The 18,826-nt window shown below is 34.5% G+C and overlaps 3 protein-coding genes across 4 annotated transcripts; 1 reads left to right on the top strand and 2 right to left on the bottom strand.

Moving 5' to 3' along the window:
* Positions 1 to 2,885: 2,885 nt before the first annotated feature.
* Positions 2,886 to 4,728, bottom strand: LOC141336965 (interferon-induced protein 44-like). Its single transcript, XM_073842686.1, has 6 exons — positions 4,709 to 4,728; positions 4,021 to 4,213; positions 3,723 to 3,869; positions 3,454 to 3,629; positions 3,133 to 3,232; positions 2,886 to 3,059 (listed from the first exon to the last, which is right to left on the bottom strand). Exons 1-6 carry the CDS (start codon positions 4,726 to 4,728, stop codon positions 2,886 to 2,888), a joined length of 810 nt encoding a protein of 269 aa, XP_073698787.1.
* A 3,080-nt stretch (positions 4,729 to 7,808) lies between these two features.
* On the bottom strand, positions 7,809 to 12,779 carry LOC141337478 (interferon-induced protein 44-like). The gene is made up of 7 exons (XM_073843310.1): positions 12,649 to 12,779; positions 12,510 to 12,543; positions 11,587 to 11,791; positions 11,311 to 11,463; positions 10,977 to 11,148; positions 9,168 to 9,268; positions 7,809 to 9,003 (listed from the first exon to the last, which is right to left on the bottom strand). The coding sequence occupies exons 1-7, from the start codon at positions 12,686 to 12,688 to the stop codon at positions 8,824 to 8,826; spliced, it is 885 nt and encodes a 294-aa protein (XP_073699411.1). The 5' UTR covers positions 12,689 to 12,779; the 3' UTR covers positions 7,809 to 8,823.
* Positions 12,780 to 15,038: 2,259 nt separating this feature from the next.
* Positions 15,039 to 18,157, top strand: LOC141336220 (interferon-induced protein 44-like). 2 transcript variants are annotated; one of them, XM_073841771.1, is made up of 7 exons: positions 15,039 to 15,224; positions 15,336 to 15,369; positions 16,612 to 16,816; positions 16,972 to 17,118; positions 17,213 to 17,384; positions 17,683 to 17,783; positions 17,949 to 18,157. In XM_073841771.1, the coding sequence occupies exons 1-7, from the start codon at positions 15,158 to 15,160 to the stop codon at positions 18,117 to 18,119; spliced, it is 897 nt and encodes a 298-aa protein (XP_073697872.1). In that variant the 5' UTR covers positions 15,039 to 15,157; the 3' UTR covers positions 18,120 to 18,157. The 2 variants fall into 2 exon arrangements, with proteins under 2 accessions (XP_073697872.1, XP_073697874.1); XM_073841773.1 differs by having other exon boundaries at positions 17,683 to 17,804; positions 17,949 to 18,078.
* The last annotated feature ends 669 nt before the right edge of the window (positions 18,158 to 18,826 follow it).

Here is an 18,826-nt window from a genome sequence, read left to right as displayed (position 1 = left end):
TATATAACCGAGTAAAATGATAGTATGTTGATTCTCTGCTACCATGATGACCTAGATGCTGAATGAGCTAAAACGTAATGCCAGTTGATAATAAAAATTATGTAATTGCACAATAGTTCAGTAGGGAGCAAAATGCACAAACTTATGCATTTTATGCAGAAGAAGAGCAGAAAAAGGCAAAAGACAAAAACACACACACACACACACACACACACACACACACACACACACACACACAAAAAAGACAGACTTGTTGCCAGGATAATAAACCAAATACAATTACATCTCAAGGAGACACAAATGAAGAATATAAGGATACAGTTTTCAATGCTTTCAAATTAACAGAACTTTGGATAGTTTCCATATACTTTCCCAAGTCCACTCTGAACAAGAAGAAAAGAGGTTTAGAGCCAGTAAATTTTTGTTTGTGAATGTGAAATTTAGCTAACAGCAAACATAAATTAATGATGTAATATTTCCCTATATTCTCTTTTGAGTATCCAAACAATCCAAAGAAAGCATCTTTAACCCCCTGGGGACGAAAAACGCCCTGGGGCGTTTTGAGGCAGTTTCCCAAAAGGAACTTTAATTACTTTGTCATTTCTGATTGTACAGATAAAAGCAGTACATCAATCGAATCTGTAAAGGGTCTACTTTTATTTGTATATACTCACAAAATCAAAAAAACATTGTGATTTTGCAAAATAAAGAAAACAAAAAGGGTGTGCTGTCTGCCGCGTTGATCTCCGTGATCTTCATTCAGAAACGCGTCGGTAAAATAGACTATAACTCAGCCAATATACAACACAGAGACATGAGCAATATGTCTAGACAAAGCTTGATATGTATACTTTTAAACGAAGTAAGTTTTACCGAAAACAAATATCCTGTGATAAAATAATCAATATGAAACCAACACGATGTCCAGTCTCTCCGGTCTGCTTCATTATTTTATAATTAGATCACGCCCACGAGCTGTTCGCTATTCATATTCAAATCGTCCACGTGAGGGCGCCGCGCCAAAAGTAGACGCCCACATCACGGTAAACAAAGGAGAAACTTAGTTCAAGTTAGTCATTTCTGGAAGAAGACTCTGTCAGGAATAAAACGTACTTCAGAAGACATGAGTAAGTTTTTTTTTTCTCTTATTAGCCTACTTGTTAGTTATTACTTTGACAGAATGTGCAAACATTTTACCAGTTAAGACTTTTTGCCAACTATAATTCCTGACTACAGCAAGTGAAACATTATAAAGTACGTTTCATTTCACTGCATCTAAATGACTAACGATGCCAGTATGTTTTTAATAGTCTGTTCAATAAAGAATGATGCAATATAAAGGTTATAGTGTTCACATTTAAGCTTAACAGTTATAATATAGCCTAGTTTCTTTGTATTCACACAAAGCATGCTTATGTTTGACTATAAGATCATAATTATTTATTTAGTAATTAATGTATCTTACAACAGTAGGATGTAATATGAGGGTTTACACTTAGTGTATGTTTTGACAATATGTATTAATACTGTGTTCTCGAATGGATGTTTAACACGATAAACTTTTTATTAGTTTCTCAGATATAAAATGTCCTTTTTACGTTTGTACAAAATGCGTGGGTCTATGACTACAAAATCATAATATATATATAAATAAATAGTATGATGCTGTTGATATTAACATGCTCACAGATGTTTTGTTTTGTTGTTTTTAGTGATTGTAAACCTGCTCAACACATGAATCCTGCTGACATTTACTTGTGTCTCCTCAAACTGTTTTCCTGAGAGCACTGTACCATCTTCAGATGTTAAAGAAGTTCACAAGTGAATCTCAAGTTATTTTTCTTGATAAATAAATCTATTCAAAATAAGCTACAAACATATTTTGTCCTTATATTCCTCCTTCATTCATTCCTTTGTTCCTCTCAGTCATCTGACTGAATAACTAATTATGCGGCTCATTATGCAGGTCTTTGTCTTCTCAGGTGTGAATCACAGCATTATTCATGATCATTCACGCCTTCTTCGCATACAGCTATTCTAAACAAAAAGTGTCTTCAAAAATTTAAATCAATATACTGTTTTGTGTAAACAAGTGAACGAGATGATTTTCACATCATTTGATAGAAAAAACTCTAGCCTAACACATCCAGTTCTCAAAGTCTTGTGAACAAATATTCTGTATGTGTTTCATGACTTTATTTCAGTGACTTCAAAAATTTTGTTTTTCACTAAGCACGCATAAACGTTGTTTTCTCAAAAACACCAACATGTACATTCATGTTGCTTCCATATTATTGTAGCCCAAATTGTGCTGATTACAATATAATCAGATTTGGGCCATTCATATGTTTTTAAGATACTGAAAAAAGCACAAATGTCAGGGCATGTCAAAACTTTTTCAGGGCCCAAAAACACCCTCAGTCCCCAGAGGGTTAAAGCAAAAAGAAAAGTCACTTACAAAATAAGTTTGAATAAATATAACAAAATCTGACCAAAATTTTTCTGTATAGGTGCATTGCCAAAACAAATGAATGAAGTCTTCTTCAGAGGAATGACAGAAGCAGCAGTTCACTTCAATATCTGACTTATATGAGGAAGTAAAAGTGTGCACAATCTCCTGTGAGGGCTAGGTTTAGGTGTAGGGTAGGGTTAGGGCGATAGAAAATACGGTTTGTACAGTATAAAAACCATTACGCCTATGGAATGTCCCCATAAAACATGTAAACCCAACATGTGTGTGTGTGTGTGTGTGTGTGTGTGTGTGTGTGTGTGTGTGTGTGTGTGTGTGTGTGTGTGTGTGTGTGTGTGTGTGTGTGTGTGTGTGTGTGTGTGTGTGTGTGTGTATGATGATGATATACTATCATTGATGGTTTTGTCCTAAAAACTCATAAGCTGGAAGCACCACGCCTCAGTCTTGCATTAGCAGAACGCACAATCTGATCAAATGCCTTGAGAATCAAAACATCAACATTATCATTTGTGTTAATCTCATCATGGTAGTTTTTCACTGGGAAGATGTGGCTCATTGACACACACACTTTGGTGCTGCACAACTCCATCTGGACAGGAACAGAATGCAAAATTGTTTGCAAAAATTTAGAAGCAACATGCATAGATGATCAAATGACCTACCTTCTCCTTGACCTTCTTGCTAGTGTAGATCTTCTTTAGATCACTTTTGACCAGTGAACATACTTCATCCACTTTAGTCATGACAATCACTTGTGGAATTACCAGAACAAGAAACAATGTCTAATTGATTTTAACCCAAATTTATTTATATATATATATATATATATAGATAGATAGATACACACACACACACACACACACACACACACACACACACACACACACACACACACACACATACTATAGAGCATCTGAATCAATTGTTGAAATGTACATCAAATATTTATAAGTTATCTTTAAAAATAAGATAAAAAGTTTTTACCATTATCACTGATTTTCTGGCGGATGATCCTCAACTTTTCGACAAGTATCTTATCATCTGTAAATTGTATTGTATTTGCATCTATGACGTAAACCATGCAGAATGCTTGATCAGACAGTGAAGGGGTTTCATTGTAATGTTCATTGCCCTTTTTGAGTGAATCATCTTTGCTGAACTATGTGAAATAAAGTCAAAATGCAGAAAATGTGAGAGATATTGCACATATTTCATTTAATTTAAAATCAAATGAATGTAGTGAATATATTACTTTATATCCCTCTTTCACATGGCCATATATGGCATTGACAATGTCATCTGGTTGACATTCAGATATTTTATCAGGTTCTAAGCCTGCTATGTCACAGATTTCAAAAGGCAAATCTGCATTTGCACTTCGGATGTGGTATACTGTCAGCTGTAAAAGAAAAAATAGCAACACAATGCATTTTTAAATATCACACAATGCTTACGATTTTGAACAAATGTCTAGTTTGGATGGTGATTAAATTCCTACAATCTTAGCAGCAAAGATGTATGTGCAATAAAAAAAATCAAATAATGCCTACTCTTTGTTTAGCTGATCCCAACCCATCAGCTAGTGCTTCATAAACTATTTCTCCTTGAAAGGCACTAATGACAGAGTTAATAAAGCTGGACTTCCCTGCTCCAATTTGTCCAGCCAGCAGGATTTTGATGTTTTTCACATCTGGATTACTCAGAGTAACATTTTCTAAACGTCTTTTCAGCACTTCCTTCTCTCTACAAAAAACAAGTGACAAAAGTATCTGTACACGTAATAAATAAAAAATAATGCATGAGACTATAGAAGAAACATTTGAATCTTTTTGTTTGAGGATAATTATTCAAAGGTTATTTATTTAGCTAATATTAAATATAATTTTGTCAATTTCCACAAGTTTTCCAAATGTTTTTTATAAAATCCCCATTTTTAAAAACATTTATAGTTTATGTTTTAAAGTTAATCATTTAAAACCAGATGTACTTCATTTTATAATTAAAAGAAAAAGCCTGCACACAATGACCTTTAATGTAAAAAACAAAACAAAACAAATTAAAAAAACAACAACATCGACATCAAAAGAGATTTATTCAGAGGTCAGATATATTCAAAACAAATATGTATGAAACAATGTATATTTTACATAGATAGGCCCAAATATAATTTTAGTTTGTATTTGGGCTTTCTACAGAAAAAAAGCACTTGTCCACATAACCTTTATACATGTAGCTTACCCCCAGTCAAATGTCCTCATGCTTTATCCAGTTCTGTAAAAAAAATGTACATATAGTGTGTAATCTACTTAAAAATGGGAGACAGAGGATGCTTGTAACACCAATAGTATAATTCATTAGAAATTACGATGGGATGCACTCAATATCCATGACCACCACCAACTTGTGGTCAACATAAGCTGACATTTGTTACAGTTGTGTAATGGACTAACATAACATGCGCTTGCTGTTTTGAGGTTAAGTAGCCATTACCCAGCATGTCCATGATGTGTACAAGACCGAATGGGTGCCCTATTTGTCACATTAGGTTTCAGAAGTGTGAATGCGAGCGTCCTTCTTGAGGTTGCTATGTGCCTTATACACACTTTTTGCCACTGAGCCTGACAGTAGAAGACACATGACGTCATGTGGTGTGGATTCGAGTGGAACAAATAGGATCCCTTTGGAACAGGGTGCGGTTCATGTAGCCAAAGCAACAGATAGGAACGGAAAACGGAAAGTATACCACAACAGCCAGCCACTTTTCTATATACCTGACAGTCTGCCGCAGTAGAGCGCTATTTTTTCCATCAACTACAGATTAGATTTGTGTATATTACATACTTTATATAGATAATTTCTGTGTGTAATTATCATTACAATAATGTATTTATTTGCTATTAACTTATTTGCTTATTTCTGTTTCAGAACTACGCCAATTCTTGCAATCTAATTTGGACATTGTATGCTCAAACTGATAAAGTTAAGTTAAATACTTGAAGTTCAGTCCTTGCCTGGTTACTGTATTCTGATAACACCTGGGAGTGATCCAAGCAGATTAAATCAGGTCATTCAAATACACTGTAAAAAAGTTTTCACCAGATTCAACTTAAAAACCTAAGTTCAGCAGGTGCCTTAAAATATTAAGTTAAATCAGCTTAAAACTACAAGTCATTTGAACTTATTACAATAAAAATGAGTTGATTTAACTTGTGAGTTGAAATGACATAAGTTAATTTAACTTAAAATTTTAAGGCAGCTGCTAAACTTAAGTTTTTAAGTAGAAACTGGTGAAAACTTTTTATACGTAGATTTTGAATATTGTAAGTTAATTTTGATAAACTGATACATTTTATGAATTTATATTAAATAGATCAAATTTAAATAGATTAAATAGATGGAACATTTATTTGAAAAGTAAATTATCATATCAGTTATCAGAGACAATCCCATTATTCTAAAGGTATGCAGTACTTACCATCATTTTGCGTTGATTCACCTTGCCCCATTTGCAAGCTTTTGTCTTTTTCTCCCTTATAAACTCAAAAGATAACACCACACATCAGAAAACCACAAAACCCTTTAAATTGAACAGAGTAATAAGAAGAATCACAGAACTATTATTAACTGTCTTGTGCTCCTTATGATGTGTAGGTGTGATGTGATGCCAGTTCTCAGAGGCTGTATTTCTACATGCAGGTCTAACTTTCATTTTCACTTTAAAGGGGTCCTATTATGCTTTTTCACTTTTTGAATTTTAGCTAGTGTGTGGTGTGAATGTTTGGGCATAAAAACATCTACAAAGTTACAAATCTCAAAGTCCACTCCAAAGGGAGTTTATGTTTAGTTTTTAAAAAATCCCTTTTCAAGAACTACAAAGAACGGCTCCTTTGGACTACAGCATTTGTTTTCGGATGCTATGATGTCACAATGCAGTCCATTAGAATATCATTCAAATAAATCCTGCCTACAGAAATTCGAATCGTTGGCGGGTGGGGAGCGATGTAGCGTGGACAGATGCTTGTGGGATGTTTCAGCGAGCCGCAGGGCGGCTTGTATAAACGCGAGCATTGACTAAAGTGTCCGTGAACTGCTCCAGTAGCTGCGCTGGAGCCGCGCCGTTGACATGTGCAGTATAGAGGGTCCAAACACATGCGGAGCCGTGGCTGAAACACATGCGGAGAGTGACAATCATTGGTGGCCACATAGGAGCCGCACCGTAGACGTGTGCAGTGTGTGGTAAGAGATGGGGAGAAAGCTATTGTAATAATGTACACTGTAAAAAAAAAAAAAAAAAAAAAAAAAAGAAAGAAAAAAAGTAAAATACTGACAGCTAGATTTGCCAGCATAAAGCTGTAACATGGAACAACAATTTATTACTGTAAAACATTTTACAGTACTGTGCTGTAGAAAATATAAGATACAGTATAACACTGTGTTTGTTTTCCATTATACTGTTTTGGTATTATTAATGTAATCTCAAACTTTAGACTTTTATTAAAGCCAATAGTTCTGAGTGGTCTCAAGCAACAGCTTCGCCCATGTGACTAAACTTAAAAAATACTGTTGTTTATCAAGAAGTAGCTTGCAATTAATAAATCGTTCCTCAAATGTATCCTTATCACAGTATACCACTGTATTCAAGCAAAACGGTGCTTTACTGTAGGAAAATTCTTTCATTTTTACAGCAATTTTTTACAGCGTAAAGTTTTTTGAACCACCAATCATAAGAGCATGTTCTACTGCACCCCTAAAACAAAATAAAGACTTTGTAAGGGGCATAATAGGACCTCTTTAAATAAATAATATTGTAAAGTAAAGGACAACTTATGAGATCTCCAATTGTTTCAGAGGTCATCTGTCATGATTATAATGGGTGGAGGTCAACTAAAACTACTTTTTGGAGGAGACCTGGAATATATGTTATGGAGTTACACTCCTTTGCAGATCTATTAGATTCACTATTCCATGTATTTTTTACAATGTGTTTGTGTTTTGTGATGCCAGCTCTCATCTGAGGCTATTTAACTCCATTGCTTGTCTTGTGCTGCTTTGAAATAATGCAATTTTGGGGTCCGAAAGAGCCTATCCACAGCGCTATTGGCATATCACATTATTGGTTCCTCCCAAGAAATCAGACATATCTTTACAATTTAATTTACTACACTTGTGCTCACTGACTCAACTGTGTATATAAATCACGGCTACAAGCAGACGCTCATTTTATTATTTTATTTTCATAAATCATTACTAAATATTCACAAAAATTTTAACTCCACATGAGCATGTAAAGTAAAATGGTAAAAATATAATGACACGTAAGTGTCTGACCATATATTAAGCCACAAAATCAAGCATTTAAGATCCTGTCATTTAGATAACATATTTGGTCACTAGGCATGTCATTAAAATGAAAACCACAGAATGTATCTTACAACTGTAAACAAGCTGGAAAAAAATGAAAACATAACAGACTGAATTATATTAAATTATGAAATGTAATGTTGTATGTAATATTACTTATTCTTTTGATTTACCATTTATTTAATGTAATTATTATGATTTATGCATACATTTTACATCCATGAATTTAACACGCATCTTGCATCAGTAAACCATAAGCAATATGTCAAAGAACCAACAATAAACAAAACCAAATTAAGATGATTTGATACTGTAGGATTTATTCAGTAATTACATCATGGCCATATTTAGGTAGTAGTTTAATAGTTTTAATGATGTTAAATGAGCAAAAAAAAAGTTTGTATTTTGTTAGCGCAGAAACTTACTGCACGTTTAATTTTCTTAATTTTACATAACTTTTCTTTTTTTTCAGAATCTTTCAATTAATTTCCATGTTTAAATAGATTTTGGATTTCTGAATGACATTTATAGAAAGACCTGCTCCAAATGCAAAAAGTACAGTTATCAAGTAAAATTACTTAAGTACTTCACATCTCTGGTACAGAATTATTATAAGGGCTACAGAACAAAGTAGCAGGCTATAGACTAATAAGTAATAGATTAACAGGTTCCCTCTGATAATAAGACAAAGCTGATGCAAAACCAAAAATCAATACAAATGTAAAGTAAAAAAAAAAAGCATTAATATAAAGAACGTGAATACATGAATAAATGCTTGATAAAAACATATATATGAATGAACATAAATGCATGAATAAAATACTAAGGAATGTAAAATGACTGAATGCAATAAGAGCTTGGAATATAAGCACAATAAGACTCCTTTATCTTTATGAGAATGACTTGCATGCACATGTTCAAGCAAGCTTCTGAAATGTGTTTAAAACAAACACACTGGGGAAATAACAGTATTAACATACTCTAATTTGTTTTTATTGCACATCCATTCCTTGGATTATCTCCAATCTATCATTGGCGAGGTGCACAATCTGATCCAGTGCCTTTAGTATCAGAACATCAATGTCATCTTTTGTGTCAATCTCATAACTGTAGTTCTTCACTGGGAAGACGTGGTTCAGTGGCACACCCACTTTAGCACTGCACAACTCCATCTGGATAGGAATAGAATGCAAATAAAAAAATGAATGCCCAAATATTCAACAAAATCTCATGTATTTTAGTATGTACTTTACATAAACTTACACAAACACTGAGTATGTTTTAATATAATTTAAGATTTAAAAAAGGAATGAGTAACAATACCACTATGATCTACCTTGTCTTTGATCTTCTTGCTACTGTAGATCTTCCTTAGATCATTTTTGACCAGAGGACATGCTTCATCCACTTTAGTCATGACAATCACTTGAGGAATACCTACAGCAAATTCAAAGTGGGCTATATGAACTGCAATCTTTCATCTCATAAAATAGACAAAAACTCTTTTTCTTTTGACTTAAAGGATTAGTTCACTTTCATAACAACAATGCACAGATAATGTACTCACCCCCTTGTCATCCAAGATGTTCATGTCTTTCTTTCCTCAGTCGTAAAGAAATAGTGTTTTTTTTGAGGAAAACATTTCAGGATTTCTCTCTTTATAATGGATATGGAGGGCGGCCCAAAGTTTAAACTTCCGAAATGCAGTTTAAATGCAGCTTCAAAAGGCTCTAAACTATTCCAGTCGAGGAGGAAGGGTCTTATCTAGCGGAACGATCAGTTATTTTCAAATTGACAATTTATATACTTTTTAACCTCAAATGCTCGTCTTGTCTCCTCTCTGCGTAGCGCATGCTAATGCCGCGTTCCAGGCAACTCGTTACTCGTGTTTTTCCAACCTTCTACCCGTGAAAGTGCACCGGAACGGCAGTCAAACTCGTGACTTCCCACTCGTGAACTCGTACTAGATCGATGTACTCCCAGTTCCGAGTTCCGACGTGACATAGCCCGCGAAACCACTATGTCAGCACCTACGGGTGCGGTGTTTATGCAAGTGCTACACAGTGAAAAAATAGCCTTTAGGACAATATAACATTGCAAACAAATGAATAATAATGTAAAAATAATACATGCGCTCAGGCAGTTTGGGGTGACTTGCCTGGAACGCTACAAAGTTGTGAGTCGTGATTTGAAGTCGTGATTTACGAGCTAAAAAACCTGCCTGGAGCACAGCATAAGTCTGTGTGATTCGGGTAATACAGTTAGGGTATGTCTAAAAACTCCCATCTCGTTTTCTTCCCTAATTTTAAAATCGCCATAGATCGCCGACATAGTGTTTACAAAGTGAACATACAAAGAAACTCAAACTCCCTTTACAAAAAAGGGTAAAAACAGCATTATAGGACGATTTTGACATTGAAGACATAAACGAGATGGGAGTTTTTAGACATACCCTAACTGCATTGACCCGGATTCTACTGACTATACATTCTCTGCGCAGAGACGAGACAAGACGAACATTTGAGGTTAAAATGTATATAAATATTCAATTTGTTTCGAAAATAACCGATCGTTTGCTAGATAAGACCCTTCCTCCTCGGCTGGGATCATTTAGAGCCTTTTGAAGCTGCATTAAAAGTGCATTTAAAATGCATTTTGGAAGTTCAAACTTCGGGGCGCCATCCATATCCAATTATAAAGAGAGAAATCCTGAAATGTTTTCCTCAAAAAACACTACTTCTTTACGACTGAGGAAAGAAAGATATGAACATCTTGGATGACAAGGGGGTGAGTACATTATCTGTACATTGTTGTTATGAAAGTGAACTAATCCTTTAAGGCAGTGGGCGACCACCCAGAACACCTTAGAAAATGCCACAACATACTAGGGCAACTTTTTAAACATATTTATTTGTCAACAACTCAAATCTAAATTGTTTTGGACTTGACTTTGGAATAAAAATGTCATTGCACATGCATATTTCAGATATTTTGTGGTAGATTTATGATATGTCGAGGAGTCGCACACACTAATTTACTATTTTTATTTATTGTATAATTTATTGTAAAGTAATAATAATAATTTTTAAAACATTTTAGTTATTATAGTACTATATCATTATTTAAAAAAATCCTTCAGGTTTACCCTTTTCACTGATTCTCTGACGAACTGTTTGCAACTTTTCAATGAGACGGTCATCTGTGAGTTGGACTTTATCAGCATCTAATATGTAAACCAAGCAGAGCGCCATTTCAGAGAGGTTGGGGTCTCTGTTGAAATCAGGACTCTCAATAGTAAGTGGGCTCTGTGGGTCAACCTGTAGGAAAGAAAGTCATAATATGTCAAATGTAAGACTTTGCACAAATGAAATGGTATTACGATTATTATGATACATTTTTCTCCAAAAAAATTAAAAGGGGTATTATACTGTTATATTATATTATGTAATATTATATTATATTATATCATATTATTATACCTTATACTGTTCTTTCACATGGCCAAATACAGCACTGACAATGTCTTCTGTTGAAGATCCACACAATTTTTCAGGTTCCATGCCCATTATGTCACGAAAGACAAAAGGCAATAAACTGCCTTTGCTCCCATTTCTGATATGGTGTGTTATGTACTACAAAACAACCCCAAAAGGACAAATCCATATTAAATATTTATCAACAGTTTCCAAATCATCATGCAATTAACCAATTTGCTCATAAATAATCATAAATCCACTATTAGGTGACCATTATACCTGTTTTGTAAAACTATGACTAGAACCTGAACATGAATCAGCTAATGCTGAGGAGGTGATCCGCCCTTGGAAGACATTTTGGACAGAGTTAATAAAGCTGGACTTTCCTGCTCCAATTTGTCCCGCTACCAGGATCCCAATATATTTCATGTTTGGATCATTTAAAGTGAAATCTGTCAGCCTCTTTTTCAGCTCTTCTTTCTGTCTGTATCAAGACATAACACAAATTACAAGTAAGGATCAAGTCAGAAGAGCTTTGTTAGTGTGTTTTGTTAAAAAAAACAGATTGATACAAAAGCATATGTTTATGGCAGCTTTCAGAGCCCGGTAAACTTGGCAAAAGTGGCAAGAGGATCTTCTAAGTCTTTAGCTTAATGGGCTGAGCTGTGCATCTGCAGTTGTTGCTGTTGAATGCATTGTAACACGCTAAGACTTTTAATGTTGAAGTTTGGCATCACAAATATTGCCTGCAATAATATGGCTATGCTGGTGCAGGAAGTTTTTAACCCAAAACATCACGTGATTTATGTGAAAGTCTTCAGCCAGTGTCAAATCACAAGAGGCTGAAAGATACCACACTACTTTGGTCTGCATGCAAACATTTGCCTCTTCCTTCCTGACAATATTTTGTTGTAGCTGTAACCCTAATTTAACAGAATTACTACATCAAGTGTATCATAATAATCAAAATGACTATACATGATTGTAGCAATTTGTAAGGGAACAAATCATTATAGATGATATAACAATTTAAATAAAAGAAACCCATTATATTTTTTAGCTTTATATTAATTGGCTTAATTTTTGTCCTTTCTGAATGGATCAGTTTTTGTGTACAACGTATAAAAACTGAACATAATAATGAAGAAAAAAAAAGGATCTTGGTCTACTTATAAATATAACACCTTATGCAATAAACTTACGCCCAGTTAAAGTCCCTCCATGGTTTTTCCAGTTCTAGAAAATAAATAAATGAATAAAAATACAGATCATATAAACTATTCAATTAAATAAAAATGTAAAAAATAACATTAAATATGTTAATGTAAATGCTCTACTTACCAGCTGGGTTTTGAACCTCATTTGATTTTGCCTGTCCCATCTTGTATAGTAACACAGAAGCCAAAAGAAGATGCTTTGTTACGATTCTTGATTATATACCTAGTTCATTTTCACTTTCAATTTTGCAAGCAATGTTTGTGACATGTTCCACATGCATGTCTAACAAAAGACCACATACATTTTCTATAATAAATAAAAATATAATATAATAATAAAAATAGGAAATACCTATGCAGTGTTAACATACATTTTAATAACATTTAAAAAGAAGTTTTTACACTGTTAGTCAAATCAAATGTTGATATCTAACAGGATGTAGCTTTAGGGCTTGCCTGCTAAACCACAGAAGCTAGATGCATCAGAACAGCTGCAACTAAGAAAGAAGTCTGACAAGATCCACTTGCTCTATCTCTGCAAGTTCACTGGGCACTTGCAATTAATTAAAAAACAACTAAACATTTGTAAGTACGCCACACGTACTGTAACAAAGAATTTGCTTTCCAACTTGATCATTACCTGTAATTTGTGTTGTGTTGCATGTTTAGATAGACTTTATAAGGAGTTTCTTATTTCCAATGTTGACTTTGGCTTGCTCAGTGAGGGTCTGTAATGCACTGTTCACTGTAAAGCTGTTTTGGAAGATGTATTTTGAAAAGCATTATATAAATGTGTAAGAACACTTACACAATACAGCAGACAGCCTGAGAAACACTATAATCAAATTTACAGCAGATATACAGTGCCGATAGAAAATCATTATATCCCTTTGAAATAGTTACAGCCTGAAATCAAACACCATTCCAAATAACTTTTCCAGCTTTATATACAATTTTGGTCTTACAACATTGAACCAATGAAAGACAAAACACAACAGTTCTGCAAATTAATAAAGAACAAACAAAAAGTCATCAGCCCCTTGATTTAATACTTCATAGAGCCACCTTTTGCTTTAATTTCAGCCGTCAGTCTTGTTTGATATGTATGTACTAGCTTTGCACACCTTGATTGGGATATCAGTCAAATTCTGTGGTGAGAGGCAATGGACTGCTCTCTTCAAATCCATCCACAGATTTTCGATTAGATTTAAGTCAGGGCTTTGACTTGGCTACTCAAGGACATTCACCTTCTTATCCTTAAGCCATTTTGTTGTTGTTTTGGCAATATGTTTAGGGTCATTGTCATGTTGGAAGGTAAATAACCTGGCCATCTTCAGCTGCCAAGCAGAGGGACGCAGGTTTTCCTCAAGAATTTGGATGTTCTTGTCAGCATGCATTTTCCCTTCAATCCTGACCAAGCGCCCAATCCCAGCTCAAGAGAAACACCCCCACAACATAATGCTGCCATCACCATGCTTCACAGTAGGTATGGTGTGTTTTGGGTGGTGTGCTGTGTTTGCTTTTCGCCAAACATAGCGCTTGGAGTTTAGTCAAAAAAGGTCAATTTTGGTCTCATCAGACCATAGCACTATTTGCCAGAAGGTATTAGACTCTTCCAAATGTGTTTTTGCATAGCACAAACAAGAAAGGCTTCTTTCATCCCACCCTGCCATACAGGTCAGCTTTGTGTAAAGCTTGTCTCATGCACAGGCTGACCAGATCTAGCCAATGTGCTGGTGGTGCCATATGCTTTCCACTTCCTAATGATGCTTTGAACAGTACTTCGAGGGATAACTAAAGCCTTTGAAATGCTTTTGTAGCCTTTTTAAAAACGTTATATTTTGTTCATTAAAATGCAAATCTATTTATTACTTTTTTTGAAATGCGTTTTCCTGGATTTTTTGTTGTCATTCTGTCTCTCACAATTATAAATTGATAATGTCTTTGTCAGTGGGCAAACGTATGAAATCAGCAGGGCCAGGGGATCAAATATTTTTTTTCCCACACTAGAAATATTGTCCCCTATTTGAACTAAGCCTCCAGTAAACTCAAAGGACACTGACCCCTTTTTTAAATAGGTCATTACATAAGAGTTTTTATTTCAAAATTCCAATCTGCTATAAACCTTGTTTGAACTTGAACTTTTTCTGAGGAACTTGCTATATCAACAAGTCTAATGCAGAAGAGCACATGAACTACAAAAATTTGAAACAGAACAAATACTAATATCATAAATGCATAACGCTATGCTTAATATTCTAAGCATGTTGAATATCACTGATATTGGTACACTCTTCAGTTTCAAATTTTGGATATTGCATGCCTGCATGGTTAATTTTGTGCAAATGTGTGTCACTTTTTTTATATTTTACTAAAGGTTATAAAATGCCAGAGTTGTGTAGGTGTGTGAGTACATAGTTCTGATAGTTAGCTAAGTGAGTTAAAAATTAGTTAAAAGTGAAAGTAAAAACTTTTATATCAAAGTTCACATTATAAGAATCACATGATCTTCAACATTGGTCTTCAGAGCTGCGGTAAGTGGGAAACAGGCCACTTTGTCATTGGCTATAATTTCAAGTATATTGCTTTTTTGAAACATCATAATTTAGGAGAAAAACAACATTTTGACTAAAATGGGCTCATCAGAATCAAAACCTCAACCTGATTTAAAATCTATGCTTAAAAGAAAACCCAAACCAGGTGAGAGGATCTTTTAATTTCAGAATTTATGTTAATATAAGCTGTATTAATATTTCTGGAGACCATACACAAAAGCTTAATTGTATATCTTATATCTGTTATTATTCATAGAACTGTCAGCCCCATGGAGGAAATTCGATTGGAGGTAAGTTTTTATATTTTGCCCTAGAATATGTAGACCATGATGTTGATGATTTTTTTTATTAACTGTGTTTGTCTGTACGTCTTATTTTCATGCGTAGTTTATTTATTTAGTGACACTTTTTAATAAGAGTACTTGAATAATCATGTACCAATATCTAAATTTGAATGAATAATCATGTACTAATAGCTAAATTAATACTTCATAAACATAAACTAACAACATAGCGAAGGCCAGAATTAATCATGAATCAATGAAGAGGGTACTTTTTATTTTAGGGTACTTAATTTTTCAAAATCCTTTATTCCTATATTAATAATGTGTGTAATTAAAAGATAGGGTGATTTGACACAGCGGTAAACATGCATCTGTCCCAACATTTTTGGAGTGTGTTGTAGTCATCATAATCAAAATTTGTTTATATTTACAATAGAAAATTAAGTTGGCCAGTAAAAACATTGGATATTTTTTCTTTGTACTTTAGTCAGTTAAATTAAGTTTAGAGAGAATGGACAAAATGTCAAAATGGCAACTTAATATGTTATACAGATGATCCATGCATATATATACAATTCTGAAATGTGTGTACACTGCACAGTATACTGTACACATACACATATATACTAGAAATATGTGTGGTGTGGAAATATGTTATTTCAGACATATAATGTTTTAAAGAAGTCCCTTCTGCTCACCAAGCCTGCATTTATTTAATCCAAAGTACAGCAAGGATGCTTTAGATTGATCAAAAGTGATGATAAATACATTTATAATGTTACAAAACAGCCATTTTCCAGATAAATGCTGTACTTCTGAGTTTTCTATTCATCAAACAAACCTGAAAAAAAAATCTACTCAGCTGTTTTCAACATAATGATATAATAATACATGCTTTTTCAGCAGCAAATCAGAGTATTAGAATGATTTCTGAAGGATCATGTGACTGGAGTATTGATGTTTAAAATTCAACTTTGAAATCACAAGGATAAATTACATTTTTAAATATTTTCAAATAGAAAGCAGTTATTTTAAATACTAAAAATATTTCAGATTTGTACTGTTTTTGCTGTACTTTAGATCAAATAAATGCAGGCTTGGTGAGCAAAAGAGACTTCTTTAGAAAACATTAAACATCTTTAATTACAACAGTGTACAAGCTTTTGACTGGTAGTGTAGCCAATACAACGACACAAAATTTCTTTCATTGAAGTTCATAGTGCAGTGAAGTGTGTTTTATTTTGACAGTCAGAAAGAAGCCCTAAAAGAAAAGCTGGAAAGCTTTTCTCCGAGTCATCCAGATGTAACGGACATCAAGATCCTGGTAGCTGGACAAATTGGAGCAGGAAAGTCCAGCTTTATTAACTCTGTCAATAGCGCCATTCAAGGACGGATCTCCTCTAGAGCGCTGGTTAATTCATCAGCTGGTGACAGTCGTAGTTTCACACAAAAAGTAGGTATTTGTCACCTGTAGTTCTTTTAGAGTTATATCATATAAGGGTAAGGCCTTTCCCAGAAAAAACAGAATGTTTTGTTAGCATGGTAATGTAGGTTTATGTGAATACGTTCACACACATTTGTGCTTCTGTTTTTGGTCTTGATTTGTAGCTCACAGGATTCGCCATCAGAAATGGGAACAAAACTTTGCCCTTTGTCTTCAAAGACATCATGGGCTTACAACCTGAAGCACTGGCTGGGTCGCTACCAGAAGACATTATCAGTGCTGTGTTTGGACATGTCAATGATGGCTATAAAGTAACAAACCACTATGTTAATTGACCAAATAACAGATTTGTATGTGTGCAATATGTCTAACATTTAACATATTTTGCTCAATTTCCAATCTTAGTTCAACGAAGAGCAGGCACTCACTTTGAACGATCAACATCACACCTGTGACCCCAACCTGTCCGACCAGTCTTTTTGCCTGGTTTATGTCATAGCCGCAGATACAATCCAATTCACAGATGATCGACTTCTTGACAAGATGAAAATCATCCGCCAGAAAATCAGTGATAAGGGTAAAACTGACTCCTAAATGTTTAGTTTCATTAATGAGCCTATTGTATGTGGATCAGTTGTTATATAAAGGGCTGGGCAACTTCAGTCCTGGAGGCCTCTGCTGCAGAGTTTAGCTTCAACCCTAATCAAATGCACCTGAACAAGCTAATCACAGGCATATGTGTTGGATTAGGGTTGAAGCTAAACTCTGCATGACCAAAGTTGCCCAGCCCTTTATGTATACATAATACTTATATATATTTTTGCTCAGTTTTTTGGGGGGAAACCACCTTTACATTGCTTCTTCATTTACTGTAGGGATTCCTCAAGTCCTTGTCATGACCAAAGTGGATGAAGCATGTCCTCTGGTCAAAAAAGATCTGAAGAAGACATACACTAGCAAGAAGATCAAGGAGAAGGTATATGGTTCATAAAAAAAAGTAAGGGGTGTGAGGTTTACCTGCACAGCACCTACTAGCTGGCCTCTGTTACACTAAGACATACATGTCACACTTGCTGTTGATCTGATTTTGTGTAATATAGCCTTGTGTAATGTTCTTACCTAAGTTTTTGCTTGTGTCCAGATGGAGTTGTGCAGTGCTACAACTGGTGTGCCCTTAACAAACATCTTCCCAGTGAAGAACTACCATGATGAGATCGAAACAAATGATGACATTGATGTTCTGATACTAAAGGCACTTGAACAGATTATTCAGATTGCTGATGACAGATTGGAGGATAGAGAAATCTACTAACAAATATATAAATATATACACACACACACACACACACACACACACACTGGTTTACATGTTTTATGGGGACATTCCATAGGTGTAATGGTTTTTATACTGTAGAAACCGTACTTTCTATGGCCCTACACCTACCCTACACCTAAACCTAGCCCTCACAGGAGATTGTGCACACTTTTACTTCCTCAAAAAAACTCATTGTGCATGATTTATAAACCTGTTTCCTCATGGGGACCTGAGAAATGTCCCCACAAGGTCAAAATTTACTGGTATTCCTATCCTTGTGGGGACATTTGGTCCCCACAACGTGATGAATACCAGGTACACACACACACACACACACACACACACACACACACACACAAACACATTACATTATACATTTTAGGTAATTTAATCAGACTTCTTTTGATTACTTTTAGATTACTTTTGACCTAAATCTATTACATTGATTTAAATAGAGTAATCCTGTACCATAGTGATATAAAAAAATGCACTATAAAAAAGGACTTAGAATTTAGCTGTGGTTAGCTTAGTCTTCAGCTTTGACAAAACCTGTCTATGGGGTGTGTTTTATTGTTGTCTTGTCATAAGACTGCGAAATGATATGCACACATTGATACCTAGTATGTCAAAAATAGCTTTATCTTGTTACATTCAATGATGAATCTCTTGATCTTGACAAGATCACCTGTAAAAGAAATTGTAAT

The sequence above is a fragment of the Garra rufa genome, chromosome 6 (assembly GCF_049309525.1).
Source record: "Garra rufa chromosome 6, GarRuf1.0, whole genome shotgun sequence".
NCBI lineage: Eukaryota > Metazoa > Chordata > Actinopteri > Cypriniformes > Cyprinidae > Garra > Garra rufa.
This window is presented reverse-complemented; position numbering and strand designations above follow the sequence as displayed.

Bases quoted from the DNA above. Each gene is read 5' to 3' on its own strand.
- LOC141336965 (XM_073842686.1), bottom strand. From the start codon at position 4,728: ATGAGGACATTTGACTGGGG. The intron at 3,630-3,722 runs GTAATATATTCA...TATTTCACATAG, and splicing joins ATGTGAAAGAGGGATATAAA to TTCAGCAAAGATGATTCACT. The intron at 3,233-3,453 runs TAAAAACTTTTT...TCTTGTTCTGGT, and splicing joins CAGAAAATCAGTGATAATGG to AATTCCACAAGTGATTGTCA.
- LOC141336220 (XM_073841771.1), top strand. From the start codon at position 15,158: ATGGGCTCATCAGAATCAAAACCTCAACCTGATTTAAAATCTATGCTT. The intron at 15,225-15,335 runs GTGAGAGGATCT...TATTATTCATAG, and splicing joins TAAAAGAAAACCCAAACCAG to AACTGTCAGCCCCATGGAGG. The intron at 17,385-17,682 runs GTAAAACTGACT...CATTTACTGTAG, and splicing joins CCAGAAAATCAGTGATAAGG to GGATTCCTCAAGTCCTTGTC.
- LOC141337478 (XM_073843310.1), bottom strand. From the start codon at position 12,688: ATGGGACAGGCAAAATCAAATGAGGTTCAAAACCCAGCTG. The intron at 12,544-12,648 runs GTAAGTAGAGCA...TTTATTTTCTAG, and splicing joins TGAGGTTCAAAACCCAGCTG to AACTGGAAAAACCATGGAGG. The intron at 9,269-10,976 runs GTAAACCTGAAG...AATTTGCTGTAG, and splicing joins TCAGAGAATCAGTGAAAAGG to GTATTCCTCAAGTGATTGTC.